Source organism: Oncorhynchus kisutch, linkage group LG23 (genome assembly GCF_002021735.2).
Source record: "Oncorhynchus kisutch isolate 150728-3 linkage group LG23, Okis_V2, whole genome shotgun sequence".
NCBI classification, from domain to species: Eukaryota; Metazoa; Chordata; class Actinopteri; order Salmoniformes; family Salmonidae; genus Oncorhynchus; species Oncorhynchus kisutch.
This window is the reverse complement of record NC_034196.2, coordinates 25,751,386-25,773,139: the sequence shown is the minus strand read 5'-3', so window position 1 is coordinate 25,773,139 and position 21,754 is coordinate 25,751,386. Positions and strand designations below refer to the sequence as shown.

The following is a 21,754-nucleotide window of genomic DNA, read 5'->3' as shown; positions in this document are numbered from 1 at the left end:
AGGTCAGGGCTTTGTGATGGCGACTCCAATACCTTGACTTTGTTGTCCTTAAGCCATTTTGCCACAACTTTGGGAGTATGCTTGGGGTCATTGTCCATTTGGAAGACCCATTTGCAACCAAGCTTTAAGTTCCTGACTGATGTCTTGAGATGTTGCTTCAATATATCCACATCATTTTCCTACCTCATGATGCCGTCTATTTTGTGAAGTGCACCAGTCCCTCCTGCAGCAAAGCACCCCCACAACATGATGTTGCCACCCCCATGCTTCACGGTTGGGATGGTGTTCTTCGGCTTGCAAGCCTCCCCCTTTTTCCTCCAAACATAACAATGGTCATTATGGCCAAACAGTTCTATTTTTGTTTCATCAAATCAGAGGACATTTCTCCAAAAAGTACGATCTTTGTCCCCATGTGCAGTTGCAAACCATAGTCTGGCTTTTTTATGGCGGTTTTGGAGCAGTGGCTTCTACCTTGCTGAGCGGCCTTTCAGGTTATGTCGATATAGGACTTGTTTTACTGTGGGTAGATACTTTTGTACCTGATTTCTCCAGCATCTTTACAAGGTCCTTTGCTGTTGTTCTGGGATTGATTTGCACTTTTCGCACAAAAGTACATTCCTTTCTTGTAGACAGAACGCGTCTCCTTCCTGAGCGGTATGACGGCTGCGTGGTCCCATGGTGTTTATACTTGAGTACTAATTGTTTGTACAGATGAACATGGTATCTTCAGGCGTTTGGAATTTGCTCCCAAGGAAGAACCAGACTTGTGGAGGTCTACAATGTTTTATCTGAGGTCTTGGCTGATTTCTTTTGATTTTCCCATGCTGTCAAGCAAAGAGGCACTGAGTTTGAAGGTAGGCCTTGAAATACATCCACAGGTACACCTCCAATTGACTCAAATGATGTCAATTAGCCTATCAGCAGCGTCTAAAGCCATTACATAATTTTCTGGAATTTTCCAAGCTGTTTAAAGGCACAGTCAACTTAGTGTATGTAAACTTCTGACCCACTGGAATTGTGATACAGTGAATTATAAGTGAAATAATCTGTAAACAATTGTTGGAAAAATTACCTGTGTCATGCACAAAGTAGATGTCCTAACCGACTTGCAAAAACTATAGTTTGTTAACAAGAAATTTGTGTAGTGGTTGAAAAACAAGTTTTAATGACTACAACCTAAGTGTATGTAAACAGCCGACTTCAACTTGATTTATTATTTATTTATCCGTTATTTTACCAGGTAAGTTGACTGAGAACATGTTCCATTTGCAGCAACGACCTGGGGAATAGTTACAGGGGAGAGGAGGCTGATGAATGAGCCAATTGTAAACTGGGGATTATTAGGTGACCGTGATGGTTTGAGGGTCAGATTGGGAATTTAGCCAGGATACCGGGGTTAACACCCCTACTCTTACGATAAGTGCCATGGTATCTTTAGTGACATCAAAGAGTCAGGACACCCGTTTAACGTCCCATCCAAAAGACAGGCACCCTACACAGGGCAATGTCCCCAATCACTGCCCTGGGGCATTGGGATATTTTTTTTAGACCAGAGGAAAGAGTGCGTCCTACTGGCCCTCCAACACCACTTCCAGCAGCATCTGGTCTCCCATCCAGGGACTGACCAGGACCAACCCTGCTTAGCTTCAGAAGCAAGCTAGCAGTGGTATGCAGGGTGGTATGCTGCTGGCAAACTGTATATGAATATAAGAAATAATGAGCATGACCCCAAGAAATCTCATTAGATTTTGTAAAATGTGTAAGTAAGTAGTACCTGTAACTGGGCTGTACTCATGGTTGATGTTTGTGTAGACTTTGGTGAAGTTCAGCGTGGTTGCACCACTTAGGGGTCCTACATACGTTGATTAAGTTCTCAAACTGGCAGAGAATGCCACCTTTGGTCTTTATTTTATTTTTATTTCACCTTTATTTAACCAGGTAGGGCAGTTGAGAACAAGTTCTCATTTACAACTGCGACGACCTGGTCGGTCTGTGAACACAACAGATTAACATGTTTATTTTCAATAACTAAACTGTACCTCTGTACAGTAGAATCAAGCACATAATATACTGTGTTACTGTTATGTGGTCCATGTCTGTCACGTTGGACCTGAGATTCCAACCAGTGTTACCATCACACCATTCAATACCTTCAATACTGCTGAGGTATAGAGCCCAAGGGATTGTTTAAAGAGTTACTTATGCTACATTTTGAGAGGTAAATTAATGAAATGATCCTACACACTACTACAGTATAATAAGAAATAGAAACAATCAGACATTAACATACATGGTAACAGATAATGATAATATAACTATTGGATGACAATAATAGGTTAGTTAAATAATATATGACAAGGCTCTGAATGTCTGTCTACAGAGGTGTTGCTAACAACTTCTAATGACATATCCACAACTAGTCAGAATATTTTTCTGTTTACAAGGGTCAATTGTTGTGGGTAGAATTAGTTGGGGAACAAAAGGCATCTTGTCACAGTATAAAAAGTATCTTACCCGTATTCTCTCTCTGTAGCTCTTCCATCTCTTCTCACTGGCTGTCACACTGGCCCCCATGGCTGACAATTCTCCTGCTAGGGCGAATTTATGGAAACAAAACATTCATGTGGATAGGGAAGTCCACAATCATCTCCTTTGTTTTGTTGACGTTGAGTGTGAGGTTATTTTCCTGACACCACACTCCGAGGGCCCTCACCTCCTCCCTGTAGGCCATCTCGTCGTTGTTGGTAATCAAGCTTACCACTGTAGTGTCGTCTGCAAACTTGATGATTGAGTTGGAGGCGTGCATGGCCACGAGGTTCACAAGGTTGACATTGCCATACACAAGGTTGACATCGCCATACACATGGTCTTTGTTTGGGAGTGAAATTAATATTAAATTATCTGGCAACAGCTCTGGTGGACATTCCTGCAGTCAGCATACCAATTGCACGCTCCCTCAAAACTTGAGACATCTGTGGCATTATGTTGTGTGACAAAACCACACATTTTAAAGTGGCCTTTTATTGTCCCAAGCACAAGGTGCACCTGTGTAATGATCATGCTGTTGAATTAGCTTCTTGATATGCCACACCAGTCAGGTGAATAGATTATCTTGGCAAAAGAGAAATGCTCACTAACAGGGATGTAACCAAATTTGTGCACAAAACTTGAGATAAATGAACTTTTGTGTGTGTGTGTGTAACATTTCTGGGATCATTTATTTCAGCTCATGAAACCACACTTTACATCTTGCGTTTATATTTTTGTTCTGTGTAGGATACACAGTATGGCTGCCCTTCAATGCCTGCATCAACAGTCACCGGCTGTCATTCTGGCCTGCACTGCATACTGTTCTGCTGCTTGTTCTAGAATCACGAGGAACAAATCAAACATTAGATCTGTTGATCATTTTATTGGTCAAAGTTGACAAAACTCTGTAGATAGGAAGAAACCTTGAGAGGAACCAGGCCACAGAGGGAGTATTGTAGTTAGTTAAAAATAATGACGTGAAAAGAATATGTTAAACTATGTGGTATTCACACATTACCTTAATTCTCTCTCCTTAGCCCTTCAACCTGCTCCATGTTCCTCAGCTCAACTCTCTATTCTACCACCATGTTTCTCGGCGCTCTCACCCCATCCCAGATCTCAAAGACGGTGGTGGTGTGGTCGGTTGCCTGTGCGTGGGTCGTCTCTGTAGTTTTAGTCCTTGGGCTCCTGGGCTCAATTTCAATCCCTTCTCTCTCCACACCTTCATTACTACTTGTATTTGGGAGAGGCATTGACATGCTGAAAGAACTGAGCTGTCTGTTTAAACACACAGCTCAGACACCCATACATACCTCACAAGACAGGTCTCTTCACAGTCCCAAAGTCCAGAACAGACTATGGGAGGCGCACAGTACTACATAAAGCCATGACTACATAGAACTCTATTCCACATCAGGTAACTGAGGCAAACAAGAGAATCAGATTTGAAAAACAGATAAAAATACACCTTATGGAACAGTGGGGACTGTGAAGCAGCACAGACACATGCATACACACATATAACATGGATTTGTGTTGTAGATATGTGGTAGTGGAGTAGGGCCCTGAGGCCACACACTTAGTGTGTTGTGAAAGCTGTTATGAATGTATTGTATAACTGCCTTCATTTTGCCGGACCTCAGGAAGAGTAGCTGCTGTAATGGGGATCCATAATAAATACAATAGGAATAAATACTCTCCCTGAGCCCATGCCCCAAACAGACAGAACAGTAACACCAAGAGCTAGAGCTCTACATTTTGAAATGACACCTCTTCAGAACTAATGTAGTCTAATCTGGGTTTCTCAATCCCCCCTTATACAGACCGGACTTGGTGAACCAATACATGGAAACTGAACACTTGTCTACAGTGGACATTTTTAGAATATAGCCAAGGTGTAACATAACACAGGTAAAGATTACTGTAAGCCAAATCCATTAAATTTGGTGGTGTGGGAGCATTACAGCTGTTATGTAGTTCAAGGGCTCTCCTTATGTTCATTTTATTTTCCAAATCCTAATACATAGCTGCATTAATATGCATTTCTTGCAACTGTATCTTCAACATCACAGACGGCCGGTGACATCTTATTTAGGGAGGATAGGCTCATAGTAATGGCTGGAATGGAATGAATGGACTGGTTTTTAACACATCAAACACCCTTTCCATGTGTTTAATATTCCATTCCCACCATTATTATGAGCCGTCCCCGACAGCAGTTTCCTGTGTTCAACATATTACTGTTAATATCCACACATGCTCTGGCATGGGGTGTTAACATGATTTTCCAAAGGTTTTGAATAAATTGAGTGTCATTCAATGAAGAAAACATTTTAAAGAGCATTAGTTTATTTATTGTTTTCCACAGGTTACCTCAGAAACAGTATAATTTTATACAAAATCAGGAATGTTGAATAAATGCATCTCAATCATCTTACTGTAGCTGTTTCCAGAGAAACCTTTGAAATAGCTATACATTAAAAGGGTTGTGTATGCATTGCAACTTATTGCTAGTTTTACAAACTCAGAGTGACTAATGCCATGATTAATTCATTTCTTAACTTTTTTAAAGTATTTACATTTTGATTAGTAATGTCTAAAAAGTCACAGGAAAATGTGCTAAATAAATAAAAACAAGGTGTGAAGAGACCAGTTGTTGTTCGATATGGAAAACAGGTGAGCCCCGAGGTCTTAGTCCCAGATTGTCTACCGTCTATTGGACAGTTATTTTCCTTCTTTTGCCACGAATATAAAACAAATATGACCTTGACAATCATTAGATTGTTCTTATTCCCAGATCAAAAAGTAAAAGAACAGTGTCCACAACAAAACAGCATAAAAAACTATTACAATGTTTCTTAAACTAATCTTGAGAGGGGAAAATGCAGGAGAAGTCTTAAATGTTACCGCTTGAGGCGAACATTGACCAATGACAAAAATATCTGCAGTTATTATGAGCGTGCCACTGGGGCTGCAGTTGATTAAAAAACTAGGACAGTTTCAGTTGGGCGCAATGTTCAGTTGGAATTCAAAATGGAAAAGAGGGGAGCAAACGTCATTGATACAGTGTTTTCCATTCAAGTCACAAGTTGACAGTACCATAATCTTAAACTGTATGCATGAAGTAATTGAATACATACAGGTCAGGTACAGTAGATTACATACCATTTAAAATTTGTAATATTCAATATATGCAATTTAGCAGACACTTTTATCCAAAGCGACTTACATTCATGCATGCATTGATTTTACATATGGGTAGTCCCGGGAATCAAACCCACAACCCTTGCGATACAAGCACCATGCTCTACCAACTGAGTCATACAGGACTATACATTTACAAATTTGTTAGGTATTGGGATGACATAAATTACAATGTCATAACTTTATATATGCTCAGTCACAATTCAGTGTTTGCATTACAATCAATTTGTAAACAAATTTCACTGGGGCCATAACTTGTAGATATCTTTGAATTGGATCATTTTAGTTTCTGTAGGAAATACGTAACTTTTTTCATGGATTAACTCACAAAATAGACAATTCATAGGTTGATTTCATGCAAACAACACATACATCTATAAACTTTTGATCACACTGAGTGGACATAGCAGAGTAGCTTTAAAAAGCATTTTTATAATTTGACAATTCAATTAAACAATACAAATGACCGTTTTTTTTTTGATGCCTTTGCAGCTCTGATTGACTTCATTTTACACTGGTGTAAAAGTGAGTCATGTTTGCACAACATAACAAGCTGGTTTGAACAGTTTTTGGTGCAGTCAAGCTTGGGAAAACTAGCAACTCATTTGTAAGGGCAGAGTGCCACAAGACCATTCACTATTATACAATGCAGACTAAAATGTTGGTTTCTTTGCTAAAGATATGTTTTTATTTAAAAAATATTCACAATATAAATCCTGTGTAACAATATTTTATTACAGGTTATTAAAAATGCAATTGGATGTCTTTCTAAATGAAAACCAATCCTATTGCTATTAAACCATTATGACAAATCACACGGCGTGTACTCAAGAGGAGAGCGTTTAGTTTGTTGAGAAACAAAGTATGTGAATATTGCTTGAGGGTCAGGGTAGTCACTCCTTCCCTCCCCTTGTTCTAACAGTTCAAGGTCTATGGCACTTGACAACTTCACCTCTAGTTCATTTGATCCAGCATAGAGCAAAGAGTCCATATATGAAACACTATCTCAACACAAAAAGAGATGACGCATGATGTCTAAAAATGTTATTTTACACACAAAGGCAAAATGTAATTTTCCGCCACTTAAAAAAAATGTTAGACAGAAACCCCTTTTCAATCTGAAAGCATATGAGAGTGTTTTCTAGTCACCAATGGCTGCCTTCAGGGAGAAGCCCTTTATAGTCTTACCAACATGAGTGAAAGGGGCACAGAGACCAGGCCTGCTCAGAGTCTGACACAGGCTGCATCTGAAATGACAACCTATATCCGTTGTATACAGTTTACCACTAGTATGTAGCGTGCTCTATGGGGAATAGGGTGTCACTCCCAGCAGCACCTCCAACACATGGGGTGTAATCATTCGTCCAAACAGTTGCAAAACTGAACCTTTTGGAACTAAAACAACAGTTTATATTGGACACTCTTAGCTAGGTCCCTCCCTGTTTCGTTGAGTTTGCTTCCGTTTAAGAAATGTTTCGCAACAAAATCAGCATAATGAATACTGGCCATGGTCTCCACACATGCTTAGCTTACCTACCTTTACCACGCCGCCTTCTGACCCATTCTCACATCACATTCTGGCTAGGCTAACTAAGGCCAAGCAAAGGCATCCTCTCTCATGATCTGTTCCATATTCCAGTCCCAATTCCATTTCACATACAAAGAGCGTTTTACAGCATCCAAGTAGTGGGCACTCGGGGTGGTTGATTCAGTGACGGAGGATTTGCTCAGGAGTAGGAGTTGAGAGGTGAGTGAGGGATATTTCAAGCCAGTGGTGCCATGGAGGCTACTGAAACTGCTCCTACACTAAAATGAGGACAGTACAGATACTGGATGTATGCAGTGTGGCTCACAGGTTCTATGGAGGCAGAGGCAAATAAATTGTCCTTCTGAAATATCCACTATGTATGGAACTCGTTCCAAAAACTGTCACAATTGTAAGTAGGCAGAGGGGAAATTTGATAAAAGAAACTCCCCGAAAGCTCAATCCAGTACTACATTTGTCTCCACAAGAAAGCACATAACATTGTCCCCCATATCACATCTCGGCTAAGTCAAACAAGTGGTTTCAGCATCTTAAAAATAATAATATGACTTAAAAATAAAGGCAAATCGGATGTAAGCAGAGAGCGATAAAGAGAGGTAGCCCTGTCCTCTAGTGGTCAACTACAGTTAATGCTCAACTACAGCAACTAGAAACTGCAATGATGAGGGTGAATTATTTTCTTTGAAAAACAAGTCTTTACAGAAAGCAGTCTTTACAAAATCTCTGTGTCATTGGAGCACACGCCTCCTCTGGTGCGTCCTCTGAGTAAAAAATAACCGGGCTATCCCCCCAAGTCCACTTGATGCAGTGGTTCGGCCCCCGTTATCCCAAAAGCTCTTAAAGGTTCTCTTCACCATAAAGCAGGCTCCTCTGTATATAAAAATAAGAAGGAAGTGGACATTCAGTTCTCGTGTGGTTTCGTCTGGATCGGAGGTCACAGTCCTGTCTGTCTCGCTCTACGCTGTCACCTCTCGGATGATGATCATATCCACAGTGGTGGGAAACGTCTTCAGCAGGGCTACGGCGTTCCCGTGGTCAATGTTCACAAAGCTGTATCCGTTCGCCTGGGTAGAAATGCATTTCATTGATTTAATTAGAGATTTGTGGATATTTAGCTAAATACCAAGATAGCAACTTTGGCTTTGATGTTTTATTCAATGTTTATTATTATTATTGCTATTTTAACACTTTCTTGAGACTGTACTGAAATCAGAGGGGAAGACAAGTGGGAGAAACAAAGTAGAAAGGTGCAGATGGAGATTGAACCCAAGACACCGTTGGAGTTGCACACCCGTGCATAGAGTTGGAGTCACAGAGGGCGTTACAGCTAGATCACAGACTCTGCACTACAGATGTTTGTAGTGGGTTCATAGTAGGTAAACATCTGTTCAGCAAAGAGCCTATACTGTACAGATTTATGCTAGATAGAATATAGAGGTAATAGTATTGGATTTACCTGGAGGATCTTGTCTCCAGGCTGGAGGATCTTTGAGACAGGTCCCTCAGGCTGGACCCTCGTCACAAAGATGCCCTGAGAGAGAAGAGAGAGAGCACCACACCCACATTTGGTCAACAACACCCATTACACCATTTCATTGATTGATACTGTTCCAAAATCAGTAAAAATGCATCAACAAGCTAAATTGCTAGCACAGCTAACAATTATATTCTGACTGATAACACTCATGGATCATATTTGAATAAAAATACTATGTTAAACCTGTGAAACTGTTTACAATCAATTTCACATGCACTAGGCTGCAAAAATAGACAACACTACATTGTTATGGGGAAAAAAAGAGGGCTGATGAGCGTAAATACATTATCGTCCGGACGAAAGGGGTTTCCCCGTCCTCCCACTCCTCCTGATATACTGAACCCTAGCTCAGGGTTCTTCTCCACTTTCACACGCATCTGAAATAGACACACAGGCATATTACTCACCTGACAGGGGACTTTAGTGTAAACTGTACATTTGAATATGAGTCACACAAGGGTTGCACATATTCAGAGGTGGAAACTTTCCGTGGGAATTAATGGAAATATATGCAAATTCATATTAATACCATTTAAATGTAGATGTTTTTTGCATTTGATATATTTACCATATCATATGGAGACAAACATAAACCTTTAACCTTATCATTAAGTAGACATAATTGTAAATGATTAAATCCTTCCAATAGAAAAAAAAACAATTTTGTTACAAATTTAACTTGAATTAAATGAGTTGACTCTTCACATTGGATGATTTCACTGAACAAAAGAAAAGGAATATTGAATGATCCCTGATAATCCATCACATCTCCAAAAAACCTTTTCAACATACATCTGTAAAATGATAGTCTAGAAACTAAAGCACTGGTTGTCTTCCTCTAAGGCTTCCATGTCTTTTCCCTGGACCTCCTCAATGTTCACCTCTTGAACATCAGATTCTGAGGCCTCATCTTCACTCTCGCTTTCCAACCTTGTTGAGGATGGCTCGTTGTCAGGCTCAAATTTGCCCGGATGGACACCAATTTTTCAACCCGTGTATTGGTCAGCCTGTTGCGTGCTTTGGTGTGTGTGTGTTCCTAAACAAGGACCAGTTGAGCTCTGAGGCGGCTGATGTTGGTGGGATTTGGAGGATGTTGGTGGGATTTGGAGGATGATGGAGGCAACAGGGGAAAGAGCCTCAGATCCACAAAGTCCCTTCCACCAGGTGGCTGATGAGATATGTTGGCACGACTGCCATATTGCATCTCCATCCTAAAGCCCTTGCTTGGAACTGTACTTCGCCAGACTACCAAGAAACTTGCCCTCATCCAGGCCAAGGTGGCGAGACACGGTAGTGATGACACCATAGGCCTTGCTGATCTCTACACCAGACAGGATGCGCTTTCCAGCATACTTGGGGTACAAGCCCATACACGCTGCGGCGTGTATTGGCTTCAGGACGAAGTCGTCACGCTTTTGATGCATTTCAGAGCTAAAGTTTCCTCTGCTTGGAGCAACAGTGAGGTGGGCATGGCAGTATGGATTTCTTCTCTTACATCTGCAAGCAGTCAGAACATCGACAGGATGGCATTGTCTCCCTCAATCCGTGCAATGGCTACTGCTATAGGTTTCAGGAGCTTCATACCACTCTCTCCCAAAATACATCATCCAGGAGGATCCTCTTGATGGGACTGTCCATATCGGCAGACTGTGATATGGCCATTTCTTGGAGAGACTCCTTCCCCTCAAGGAGACTGTCAAACATGATGACAACACCACACCAACAGGTGTTGCTGGGGGGCTTCAATGTGGTGCTCTTATTCTTTTCACTTTGCTTGGTGAGGTAGATTGCTGCTATAACTTGATGACCCTTCACATACCTAACAAATTTCCTTGGCTCTCTTGTAGAGTGTATCCATTGTTTTCAGTGCCATGATGTCCTTGAGGAGCAGATTCAATGCATGAGCAGCACAGCAAATGGGTGTGATGTGAGGGTAGGACTCCTCCACTTTAGACCAAGCAGCCTTCATGTTCGCTGCATTGTCTGTCACCAGTGCAAATGCCTTCTGTGGTCCAAGGTCATTGGTGACTGCCATCAGCTCATCTGCAATGTAGAGACCGGTAGGTCTGTTGTCCCTTGTCTGTGCTCTTGTAGAATACTGGTTGATGGATGGAGATTATGTAGTTAATTATTCCTTGCCCATGAACATTCGACCACCAGCATCAGAGATGATTGCAATACAGTCTGCTTTCTCTATGATTTGCTTGACCTTCACTTGAACTCTGTTGCACTCTGCATCCAGCAAATGAGTAGATAAAGCATGTCTGGTTGGAGGGTTGTATGCTGGGCGAAGAATTCTCTTCCAATACACATTGCCTGTGAGCATCAGAGGTGAAGCAGTTGCATACATAGCTCGAGCATGACATTCACCAGCATTTCTCTGACTATGTTCCTCCATTGAGTCAAACATTTTTTTGCTGTTGCTATCGAATAACGTGTCTGATTCATAATTTTCACTACAAATAGAAGTACAGGGACTTTTGTCAGAGGTTTCTTGTTGTGAGCGTTGAGGGAACTTTATGCACTTGGCCAGATGATTCTGCATCTTTGTTGCTTTCTTCACCTATGATTTGGCATGGTATTTGCAAATGTACACAACTTTTCCTTCTACATTAGCTGCAGTGAAATGTCTCCACACATCAGATAGCGCCCATGGCATTTTCCTGTGGAGATTATTGCAATCAAAATGTACCAGAAATCATGTAGTCCTTGGCTCAGACAGTATAGTAGTGTGGGCTCAATAGCATCTAATTAGTGTGCAAGATCTTGAGAATCAGCTGTATATGTGATGGAAGAGTGCACTGCATATGTGATGGAAGAATGCACTGTGCATGCAGGTTTCAATTCCATTGAATTGTTTAACTAAAATATGAAACAATACCTAGAATTTCCGTATATGTATCCCACAAAAACTGTTCACTGTTATAAGCTAAGTTTTTTGATGAATTTAAGCAAAATCCCCTAAATTCCAGGGATTAACTTCCCATGGAAAATTTCCAGGAAATTGACTGACCCTTTGCAACCCTAAATCACACACATCACAGTCACAGAGAAAAATTGGATAAGACTGTGGAGGATTCATTCTATCCAGGTAGTTCAGGTTACAACAAAACCATGTTACGCATGCTTCAACCTAGTGGTCAGTGTCACCAACCCTATTCCTCGAGCGCTACATGGTATAGTTCAAGCACAGCACTACAACACCTATATGAGTTTGACCAAATCAATTTGGTGGGGGGGGGGGGGGGGGGGTTATAAGATGGTCATTTAGCTATTTGATTCTGAATTTTAGGACCCCTTTTAGGTATAATATATGTATATATTTCTTTTTAAAAACCAAATCCCATGGAAAAGCATTGGATTACACATTCATAAATGGCAAAAAAAAAAGGACAGTTATATTTAACCCCTTTTTGGGGTAGGCACAAACTTACTGTACCTCCATACTTCCATTGAATTTTAACTGGTACCGGTTACCTTCAGACAAGACCGTGACACTTGTGGGGGTGGTAGAGCAAAATGGACCACCATCGTGTTCGTGAGTCTTATCTTTCCATAGAGTGGTCATAATAGTCCGGCAAACACAGCTGCAGAAGGCCGCCTTAGACGGATGTGGTGGATTGAGATGCAGCCAATGTAAAAAAACAGATCTCTCTAGCTTATACTGACAGCATTTGATGGGGATTTTTTTACTATGTTACTTAGATTTACGAACTGGTGCGTCAATAGACTCTAGGGGGTGTTAATGGAAGTTTTGATGATGAATGATGTTTTTAGTTGTGGGCTGACAACCTATAACTCTCCATGGCTAGGGATGGGGGAGCATTGTTTTACTGCAACTCTTCCGTCTCTCATCCATCCCACCATCCTACCTCCTGGTGCAGTGTGTCTTGAGTGGCCCGTGGCGGAGGGGGTCCCTGGGGCTGCTGGCCATGGGAGACCTTAAGCATCAGGTAGTCGATGAGCTGCTCTCTGGAGGGGTGGCGGGCCATGGGCGCCTGGCACGACGTCATCTGGCCTCGCACTGGACCGCCCAACTGACCATTCATTAAAGGCACCTGGGCAACACACAGACAGACATACACACAAACAAAGAGACAGACATGGTTATAGAGTTAACATTCCAACAACAAAATTGATTGTCAGTGCATATCTAAAAGGCTCATCCATAAATAAGCTTTCAACTTCAGCATGGTTTGGGAATACACTGCATGAGGTTTCATAGTACTAAAATCCCTATTTTCCCACCACCTTGGTTACCATAACCCTCTAAAACTAAAGAAAACAAATACTAGGCTATAATCCAGCAAGAGAAAAGCCCTCACTGGTCCAATTTGGCCAAAGGACAAGATAAACTGCTGGACTGCGTCACGATCGTTGGAAGCATACTCGGACCAACATGCAGCGTGATCTGGGTTCCACATCTTCTTTTTTTTTTTTTTAGTAAGTGAACCACACAACAAAACAAAGAATCAAGAATCATACAAATCACCAACATAGAAATAGTAACCTAGAACCCCACATAGAAATAATAACCTAGAACCCCACATAGAAATAATAAACTAGAATATCCCCCAGTCACGCCCTGATCTACTTCACCATAGAGAAACAATGGCTCTCTATGGTCAGGGCGTGAAAGTACCCGCGTGATCTGGGTTCCACATCTTTTTTTTTTTTAAGTAAGTGAACCACACAACAAAATATGATGACAATTGAGTGCTAACATGCAACAATATCCCACAAACACAGGAGGGGAAAACAGCTACTTAAATATGATCCCCAATTAGAGACAACGATTACCAGCTCAATCATACAAATCACCAACATAGAAATAATAACCTAGAACACCACATAGAAAAAATTCACTAGAATACCCCCCAGTCACACCCTGATCTACTTCACCATAGAGAAACAATGGCTCTCTATGGTCAGGGCGTGACAGACTGGCATACAGAATAACATGATGTAACAGAATAAAGTGTGATTTCAGCAGAAGTTGCTGATTTAGCACCAGCAAGGTGCTCTGTCTTAGAGACACTGGCTGTGTGTCCAGCAGCAGGCTCGCCACCACCCTCAAAGCCATGGAAATCATTTGGCTCTGATTAGTGTGGAGGATGAAGCGTAGAGATAATTTCATTAAGTTTTAATAGATGGTGGTGGTGCTGCGGTTATTGGCAGGTTCCATTAATGGAGGGAGGACAGAGGGATGGAGATGCTGGGCCGGCAGTGGTTTGGGTTTTCTCCACGATGAGAGTAAAATCTGAAATTACACCCTATTCCCTACATTCTATGTAATAGGGTAGGATAGGCTAGGGTCAAAATAAGTGCACTATATAAGCAAAGGCTTTCTTTATGGTGTGATTCAAGAGTAATTCTTAATGCCAGGTCTGAAGGACCATTTCATCCTGGTAAACCTTAAGGTAGAATCACAAAATGTCGACAAATTCCCCACATTTGGCCAGAACATGTCTAAATAACAACAATATTTAATTAATTCCCTATCCATAACCCTAGTTCAAATATATTTGTCCTATCCACGTGAGTCTATCTACAAAAGATCCCATATCCCTCCAAATGTACATCCAGGCAGATCGACAGTAAGTCTAAGAAGAACAGAGTAGATTGAACTAAAACAAAGAGACCATTGAGTCAGTGCATTCAGAACTTAACGTCTGATAAGGACTTCACGTCTGTGTAATAAGAGGGCTCTCTATGAGCCGGGTCTGTAGTTCTCTGTAAGACATCTCTTGAAACAGACCATTTAAAATTCTCCCAGACAGCAGACTGACCTCATTCTGCAGCTCTGTCTAAGCTGGTTACTGAAAAGTGACAGTAGCAGTATCACCAAACAACCTGCAGGGGTATCTGGAGTGGCTACGGATACATACGGAGTTCTGTATCCCAATTTGCCCAGACTAAAAATAAGTATATTAGTGCAGGATTTTTTTGCTCGGCTGCAGCTACCCCCTCAAGTTGTACACAACACTGTTCTATTGTATTCCATGCCTCAGACAGTAAGCATAAGTGCGATTTCATGTTCCATTTTACAGGAGGGGAGTAAAGCTATAGCTATTTACATGTTTTACACAAAATACATGATTGACATGTTCGTAAACATTGTTTTCAGTATTGCAAACATAAGAATGACACAAACAGGCAGTATAGTGATTTAATGTTCTTCTTAGCTGCTGATTTACCATTCAGCTATTTACTCTTGCCACAACATAGCAGCATATTTGACATAACTATGGCACCGGGCGATGCAAAACGAACTCGCCCATTATCAGACTCTTTTTACGGGTCAGCATACCCGCTCGGATGCCTAGAATGTTCTGCTGCCCAGATGTGGAATGCAGCAAGACAGAGATGAGCAGTCTTTATTTTTATATATAAAGAATATACAAAGGACATTTGGGCTAGGGGGTATAATATCACATTACACAAGGACATTAAGGTATGTACACACATTTATGGTCTTTAATGGTCTTAATATACAGTTCAATTTATTATTTGGAAGGTAAGAAAATGTGGTGTTTTGTTTGTAAATGCACATTTGTGAAAATGAAATTTGGCCCCCAAAAAAATGAAATGAATTACATAAAATTGTTTCAACTTCTTTATATCGTAAGTAAATAATCCAAGCAGTACATCTCTCCACAATAATGTAAAATCTTCATAAATGTGTTATTAATCTACTGATGTCTCGCCACAGATTCCTTACATGAATACAAAGATGCAACACTGTTTCTGGGTGGTCATTATAAAAAGGTACCATTTAATTTTTTTTTTTTTTTTTTAACAGATATTATCAATAAAACAATTCCAATAAGGCATGACATAAGGTCCTGATGTAACAAGGCTCGTATAGCTCTATTGTTGTTGAATGGACTAAAAGAAGAACAAATCCTTTCCTACTGGTGCGTCAACATGGTTAATTGTAGGTATGTTCTGAGGGTCAGGTCTTGACATGTTCCTGAATAATAAAGCAACACCCGAGGCAATGGCATCTAAAACAATTGCAAAATCTTTAGGTGTTACAGGGATCTTGTAAAGTGATAAGAATTCCTTCAAATTAAGTAAAAGACCCTCTGCATTTACAAGTTGGCTTACCAACAGGATATTATTTCAGAACCAATATTCTAAAAACGAAGAAGTATTTTTATATAATATGTTCCGATTATTCCATATATAATATCTGTGTGGAGAAAAATTACGCTAATAAATTAAGGACCATAACAAGAAAACCGATGAAAAGCAAAGAGTTTTCACAATATTATAATTACAAACCAACATGAAGTTAAGGCCAGCAAAAGTAGAGAAGACATGATGAGGAATAAAGTTCCAGATAGAAGTGGATCCTCTTATGAATTGTTTTATCCAATTGATCTTCAAATGATTATTTAAGGTAGTAAAGTTCAGCCCACCATACTCATAAATGCTCATCACAACAGTTTTCCTAATGTAATGGGAATGTACGGTTTCTCCACAGAAAGTTGAAAAGCATCTGGTCTCTCTCTTTGCTTATTTTACCATCAAGATAAAAAGATAGAGCGCCATATGTTAGTCTAGTGATACCCTCAGCCTTGGTTATTAGGGCTCTTCCTTGTAAAGATAAGTCCCTCTGTAGCCATTGATTTAGCTTATTCTGTTTTTTGTGTTTTTTTTTATTTTTAATACGAGGGTTAAAATTTTGTAAGCCTCTAGACTTCTGATCCTTTGTAATGGTTATGCCTAAATATATAAGTTCTTCTTTTACTGGAATACCATAATATGAAGGTGTCACACAATATTTGACAACTAAGAGGTCACATTGATTCATGTTAAGATATAGACCAGAAGCTTTGGAAAATGATTCTATCACATTGATTGACATGGGAATCTGACTAGCGTCTTTCAGAAAAAGTGTAGTATCGTAAGCAAGCTGGCTTATCATAATTTCTTTACCAGCTATGGAAATAACTTGTACAGGACTATTATTTAAAGAATTTGTAAGAAGTTCGGTGATTAATAAAAACAGATACTGTGAGATAGGACAACCTTGCCCAATTCCTCACTTTAACTCAAATCTAGGTGAGGTGCCATGTTTCAGTTTGATAGAGGTTACCATTTATATAGAGAAAAGCGTCATAATACCGTTACAGAAAAATTCCCCAAAGCCAAATTTCTCAAGAAGGTGGAAGAGGAACTGATGCTCCACTGTTTCAAATGCTTTATAAAAATCCAAAAATAATATGAAGCTATCCTCGGTTATTAGGTCTGAGTAGTCAAGTATGTCTAATACTAGTCTTATATTGTTAGAAATATGTCTGTTCCTCATGAAGCCAGACTGTGTTTCATCAATGATTGCATCCAGCACTTCCTTTTCAGGCTGTGGTATCAGTGTCACACCACTGAGTCATTGTAGGAGGGAGCACAATGTTTTTAATACTCTCTAAAAAGACTTCAAGTAGGAAGAGGGCTACTTGTTCAGAAAATAACTTCTAAATTCTGCCGTAATTCAATCAATACCTGGTGATTTATCGTTCTTTAGATGTTTGGTAGAGTGAACATTATTCAGTGAGTTAAAAAACATATCTGTGGATTCCTGAGTAGGTAACGCTATACAATTTCTTGTAAAAACTGCTACAGTAGTTTGCGATACATTTTTAGTCATCTGTAATAACACCATCAATGTTTAAATTATGGATAGTGTTATTTGTAGAAATAGGTTGAATTCTGTTCTCCCTCCTCAATCCATTTATTCCTAGAAGGTACCATGGCTGAAACATCAATCTGTTCCTTCTGGTGAGATTCTAGGGAGGAACATGGATTTCCAAACAGTTGATGAAATGTGTCTATGTTGAAATAATTATTTCACAGGTAATATCAAATATTTCCAATGAGCATCTTTACATGCAGTCCTCGACTGAGACGTTTTCATATAGAAACACTGTACATATGGTAGAATACTCATATTTTTAATAGTTTCTTCTGCCTATATCTTGCATATTACTTGCTTTATAAATCTCAATTCCTCTAAACGTCCATGGACACCGTACCATACTGTTTATATAGCCCAGTGATGAAGGTCAAGACGCCCACTCTAAGCTTCCAACAAAGTATTCCACCCAGCTTAGTTCTTAATACCAGTATAACTGAAGCAACGCTCCTCCAACCCTCTCTGTGAGACACCGGGGGACCTGGTGGATGCAGAGATCTCCCATGAGAATAGATAGGCCTGAACAGTAATCTCTTTCAAGGCAGATCTCGTTAATTAGAACTCATTAATCACTGGTGGGGAGGAGGATGGTGCTGCTACGCTACTCCTGCTGCTGCTGGGTCAATACCCTCAATCCTCAGCCAGCCAGCTCTCTAATCAGGCTGCTTGGACTGGGCTAGCCCACGCTCTACTTACAGTGGTCGGGAATGCATGTGCTGAAATGGGACAGACAGGCAGGCACTTTATGGAGGGGCTGTATGATGGATTTGAAAAATGATTTCACTTGAAGAATACATTGTCAAATACCTTTCTGTTAACAAACTCTTCAATACCGTGTAGGCCTATAACTATCCCCTGGTCTTCATTCCTAATATCATACAGTAGGAAAAGAAACACCAATTTGAGTTTGGTTTATGGGTGTCCTATGCTCTACATATGGCTCTAGTGTGCACTTACTTTTCGGAGGGTGTCCATGGTGTAGCCCTGTTGTCCTTGAGGACCTAACACATCATCCTGTAGAGGGAACAATGACAGTGATTAGTAACAAAGACCATGTGTTGACCACTGTCTGTTGATGACAAACACACCTCTATGCACATTTTTAAAAATAACACTCAACCACATATCACAGCATAGAAAGTGCATTTTTATTGAGGAAAAATTTGCTTTCTATGCCTGTGATATGTGGTTGTCCCACCTAGCTATCTTAAGATAAATGCACTAACTGTATGTCGCTCTGGATAAGAGCATCTGCTAAATTAATAAAATGTAAATGGAATGTAATTCTTCATGTCTTAGGTGAATTAGTTCACCATGATCTGATCGAGGCTAATAAATGTTAGTTACATGTTTGGTTAAGATTTTTTTTTACATGTTGTGTTAACCATTAATTCTGAAATGTCTCTTAAATAATTCCAACACCTATGAAAATCATATCTAAAGATAACATTCTTAACAATGGGATGATGTTTGCCTACATTGGGGACTACATGGCCAAAAGCAGTGTCCTATATATATAATACATAGGAAAGGAAAGAATGGTTCATCATGTTATAAGACCACACGTACACAGACACCATAATAACACCAGGTGCAAATGAAAGAGTTTGCAGCCATTTTCCACACTAAGACTCAATCTAACACCACAACTACTTCCTCTTTCAACTACATACCCCATACTTACATTGGACAAACACAGTGCTCATCTCCACACAAAGAAGTGAAAGGGTTAAGAGGCGATTCTGAAGTGATCAAAAGAGGAGGCATTAAGCGAGACGATGATTGATGATGAGTCAAGGTGTCGTTAAAGGGGAGAATCAGTTTTTCGGAAGGATAAATCGGTCTTTGACGAGCAAGGGAGGCGCGCTACATTTAGATTGGAGTGCTGGAAGGTGTGTGTGTGTGTGTGTGGTGGGGGGGGGGGGGGGGGGGGGGGGGGGGGGGTAGGATAAAGCACTGGGATAAGTGAATCATTGATTGGGAGGGAAGCCAGGTTTAAAAAGGGGCATTTTGTACCATGCAACATGCTACTATTATTATACACATCCGACTCAGAAATATGCAACGTGATGTTATTTCAGGGCAGAGATGAAGGACTTGTAGCCTATACAGCTTATCAAAGGCTTCAGACTCTGATTTAACTGGATAAATTAGATTCCACTACACCAAGCCAGTGGAATCCCTGTTCATATCTCACTGCCAACTGTATCCTATCATATGGCCTATAACGACACACAGCTACTGTCTGACAGAAAATAGGTTAAAGTAGAGACAAACTCATATGGAAAATACAATGGTGCTTCAGCCCTCTTCAACTCTACTACTGTTTGGATAAATTGAGAGACTACAAAAATGTTCAACTTATACAACAGAAGCATTGTGCTAGATATGCCAGGTCTCAATTGTTATTTGCAGGATGCCTTTCTACACAGCTAGGAGTTTCCTCTACTTTAATCCCTGATAGAGATTGAAATTGTGAGTTTGCCTACAGTTTATGGTAGAGTGGCCTTAATGTGCACGGATAAAAGATGCCCCTTTCAAACAAGATAGGTTCCGTCAAAATAAGGAGCTATACAGTACAAAGGCCCTGTCCCAATAGCTCTAAAAATGCATCCTTCCTTGAATCCTTCTGTAAGGTCATCCCAGTTCTGAGGGTTGGAATGATGGACGCAAACACAGTCATCCCATCACGCACAGATTAGTGACAACCTCAAGGATGGTATATCACAAAAATTCTCAATCTTAACTGAGGAGGGCATTGTTTTTTCTGGAATTGAAAGACGTGGAAGACAAAGAGTCGTTTTAAAAGTATTGGAACGAGGCCAAAGCTGAAAAGTGGTAGGAGACGGCAATCAGATTTGCCTGGGTAGTAGGAGGCTAGCAGCTAGGAGGCTAGCAGCTAGGAGGCTGAGCTGTAGTCCAGCCCCAGTACAGTCCAGTACTCACACAGATGCCCTGGGCTCCGTAGGGCCGTCCGTCTGAGGCAGCACTAAAGACCAGAGAGCCTTGGCTGCCTGTGTGGTGCACGTCCCTAGAGCTACCGTAGTGAGAGCAGCTCAGCGGGGCATAATTGGAATTATAGGACAGAGACAGGGCGTACTGAGCACCACATTATACATACAGGCAACACACACACACACATACAGCCAACACAACACACAGACACACACTTTAGTGGACATGCATTTCACCAAGTAGTAATGATTAATAAAATAATGTAAATAATATTGTTAATGCTAATATTCCACATGCTTCAACATTTGTACATTGCGTTAGTAGCAGCTTGTTTGCTTGTTACTCCAAACATACTGATACAACATAGACATGCTTAGGGAAACATTCATTTATATACAGTAGCAGTCAAAAGTTTGGACACACCTACTCATTCAAGGGTTTTTCTTTATTTTTTAATATTTTCTACATTGTAGAATAATAGTGAAGACAACAAATCTATGAAATAACAAATATGGAATGATGTAGTAACCAAAAAAGTGTTAAACAAATCAAAATATATTTTATATTTGAGATTCTTCAAAGTAGCCACCCTTTGCCTTGATGACAGCTTTGCACACTCTTGGCATTCTCTCAACCAGCTTCATGAGGTAGTCACTCGTAATGCATTTATACAGTATATACAGTAGCAGTCAAAAGTTTGGACACACCTACTCATTCAAGAGCTTCTTTATTTAGACTATTTTCTATATTGGTGTGTGGTCCTCCAACTACGACTCAGGTAACCATGCAGCTTATTAGGCTACAGACAAAATAAGATGATGAACTTCACAGGGTGGTGAAAGTGCACGGTGATCTCAATACTCCTTTCCAATAAATATCAAAGGTCTTATTCTGCTTGATATGGTGATCGATGCTTGACTGCCTTTTGACAAATACAAATATTCTCGCAATTATCCATAATAATCTCATCATGTAGAGAAGCCTACCTGCACAGCCTACCTGTACCTTATCTGCGAGCTGTTGGCGAGAGCGCATGTGGCAATAATACAATAGTTGTTGTGACAAAACTATCAAAAGAGTTGAAATTGCGATGGAAACATGTATTCAATACATTAACATTTTTGCGAAAAAGTACATTTTGTGTTGCACTAGGTCATCATGTACTGATTGTTATCCGCAAGTCTGTTTGGTGGAAACACACTACTGGAGGGAAAAAAAATCATATTTTCTTTATACAGATTCTAGAAAGTTAGCATGAAAAGTTGTCACCAATTGGATGGAAACC

The 21,754-nt window shown here is 40.3% G+C and overlaps 1 protein-coding gene across 4 annotated transcripts in view; it reads right to left on the bottom strand.

Moving 5' to 3' along the window:
• Positions 1–4,860: 4,860 nt before the first annotated feature.
• The window catches only part of LOC109868544 (erbin), a 115,728-nt gene continuing 98,834 nt past the window's right edge, over positions 4,861–21,754 (bottom strand). For 2 of the 4 annotated variants that reach the window (XM_031802306.1, XM_031802305.1), the window contains exons 22-26: positions 18,472–18,528; positions 12,689–12,874; positions 9,101–9,193; positions 8,736–8,810; positions 4,868–8,343 (exon numbers count right to left, since the gene is read on the bottom strand). In XM_031802306.1, coding sequence (XP_031658166.1) covers positions 8,236–8,343; positions 8,736–8,810; positions 9,101–9,193; positions 12,689–12,874; positions 18,472–18,528 — 519 coding nt within the window. In that variant the 3' untranslated portion in view covers positions 4,868–8,235. Of the gene's footprint in view, positions 8,344–8,735; positions 8,811–9,100; positions 9,194–12,688; positions 12,875–18,471; positions 18,529–20,460; positions 20,614–21,754 lie in introns of all 4 variants that reach the window. The other 2 variants (XM_031802303.1, XM_031802304.1) reach the window with 2 other exon arrangements.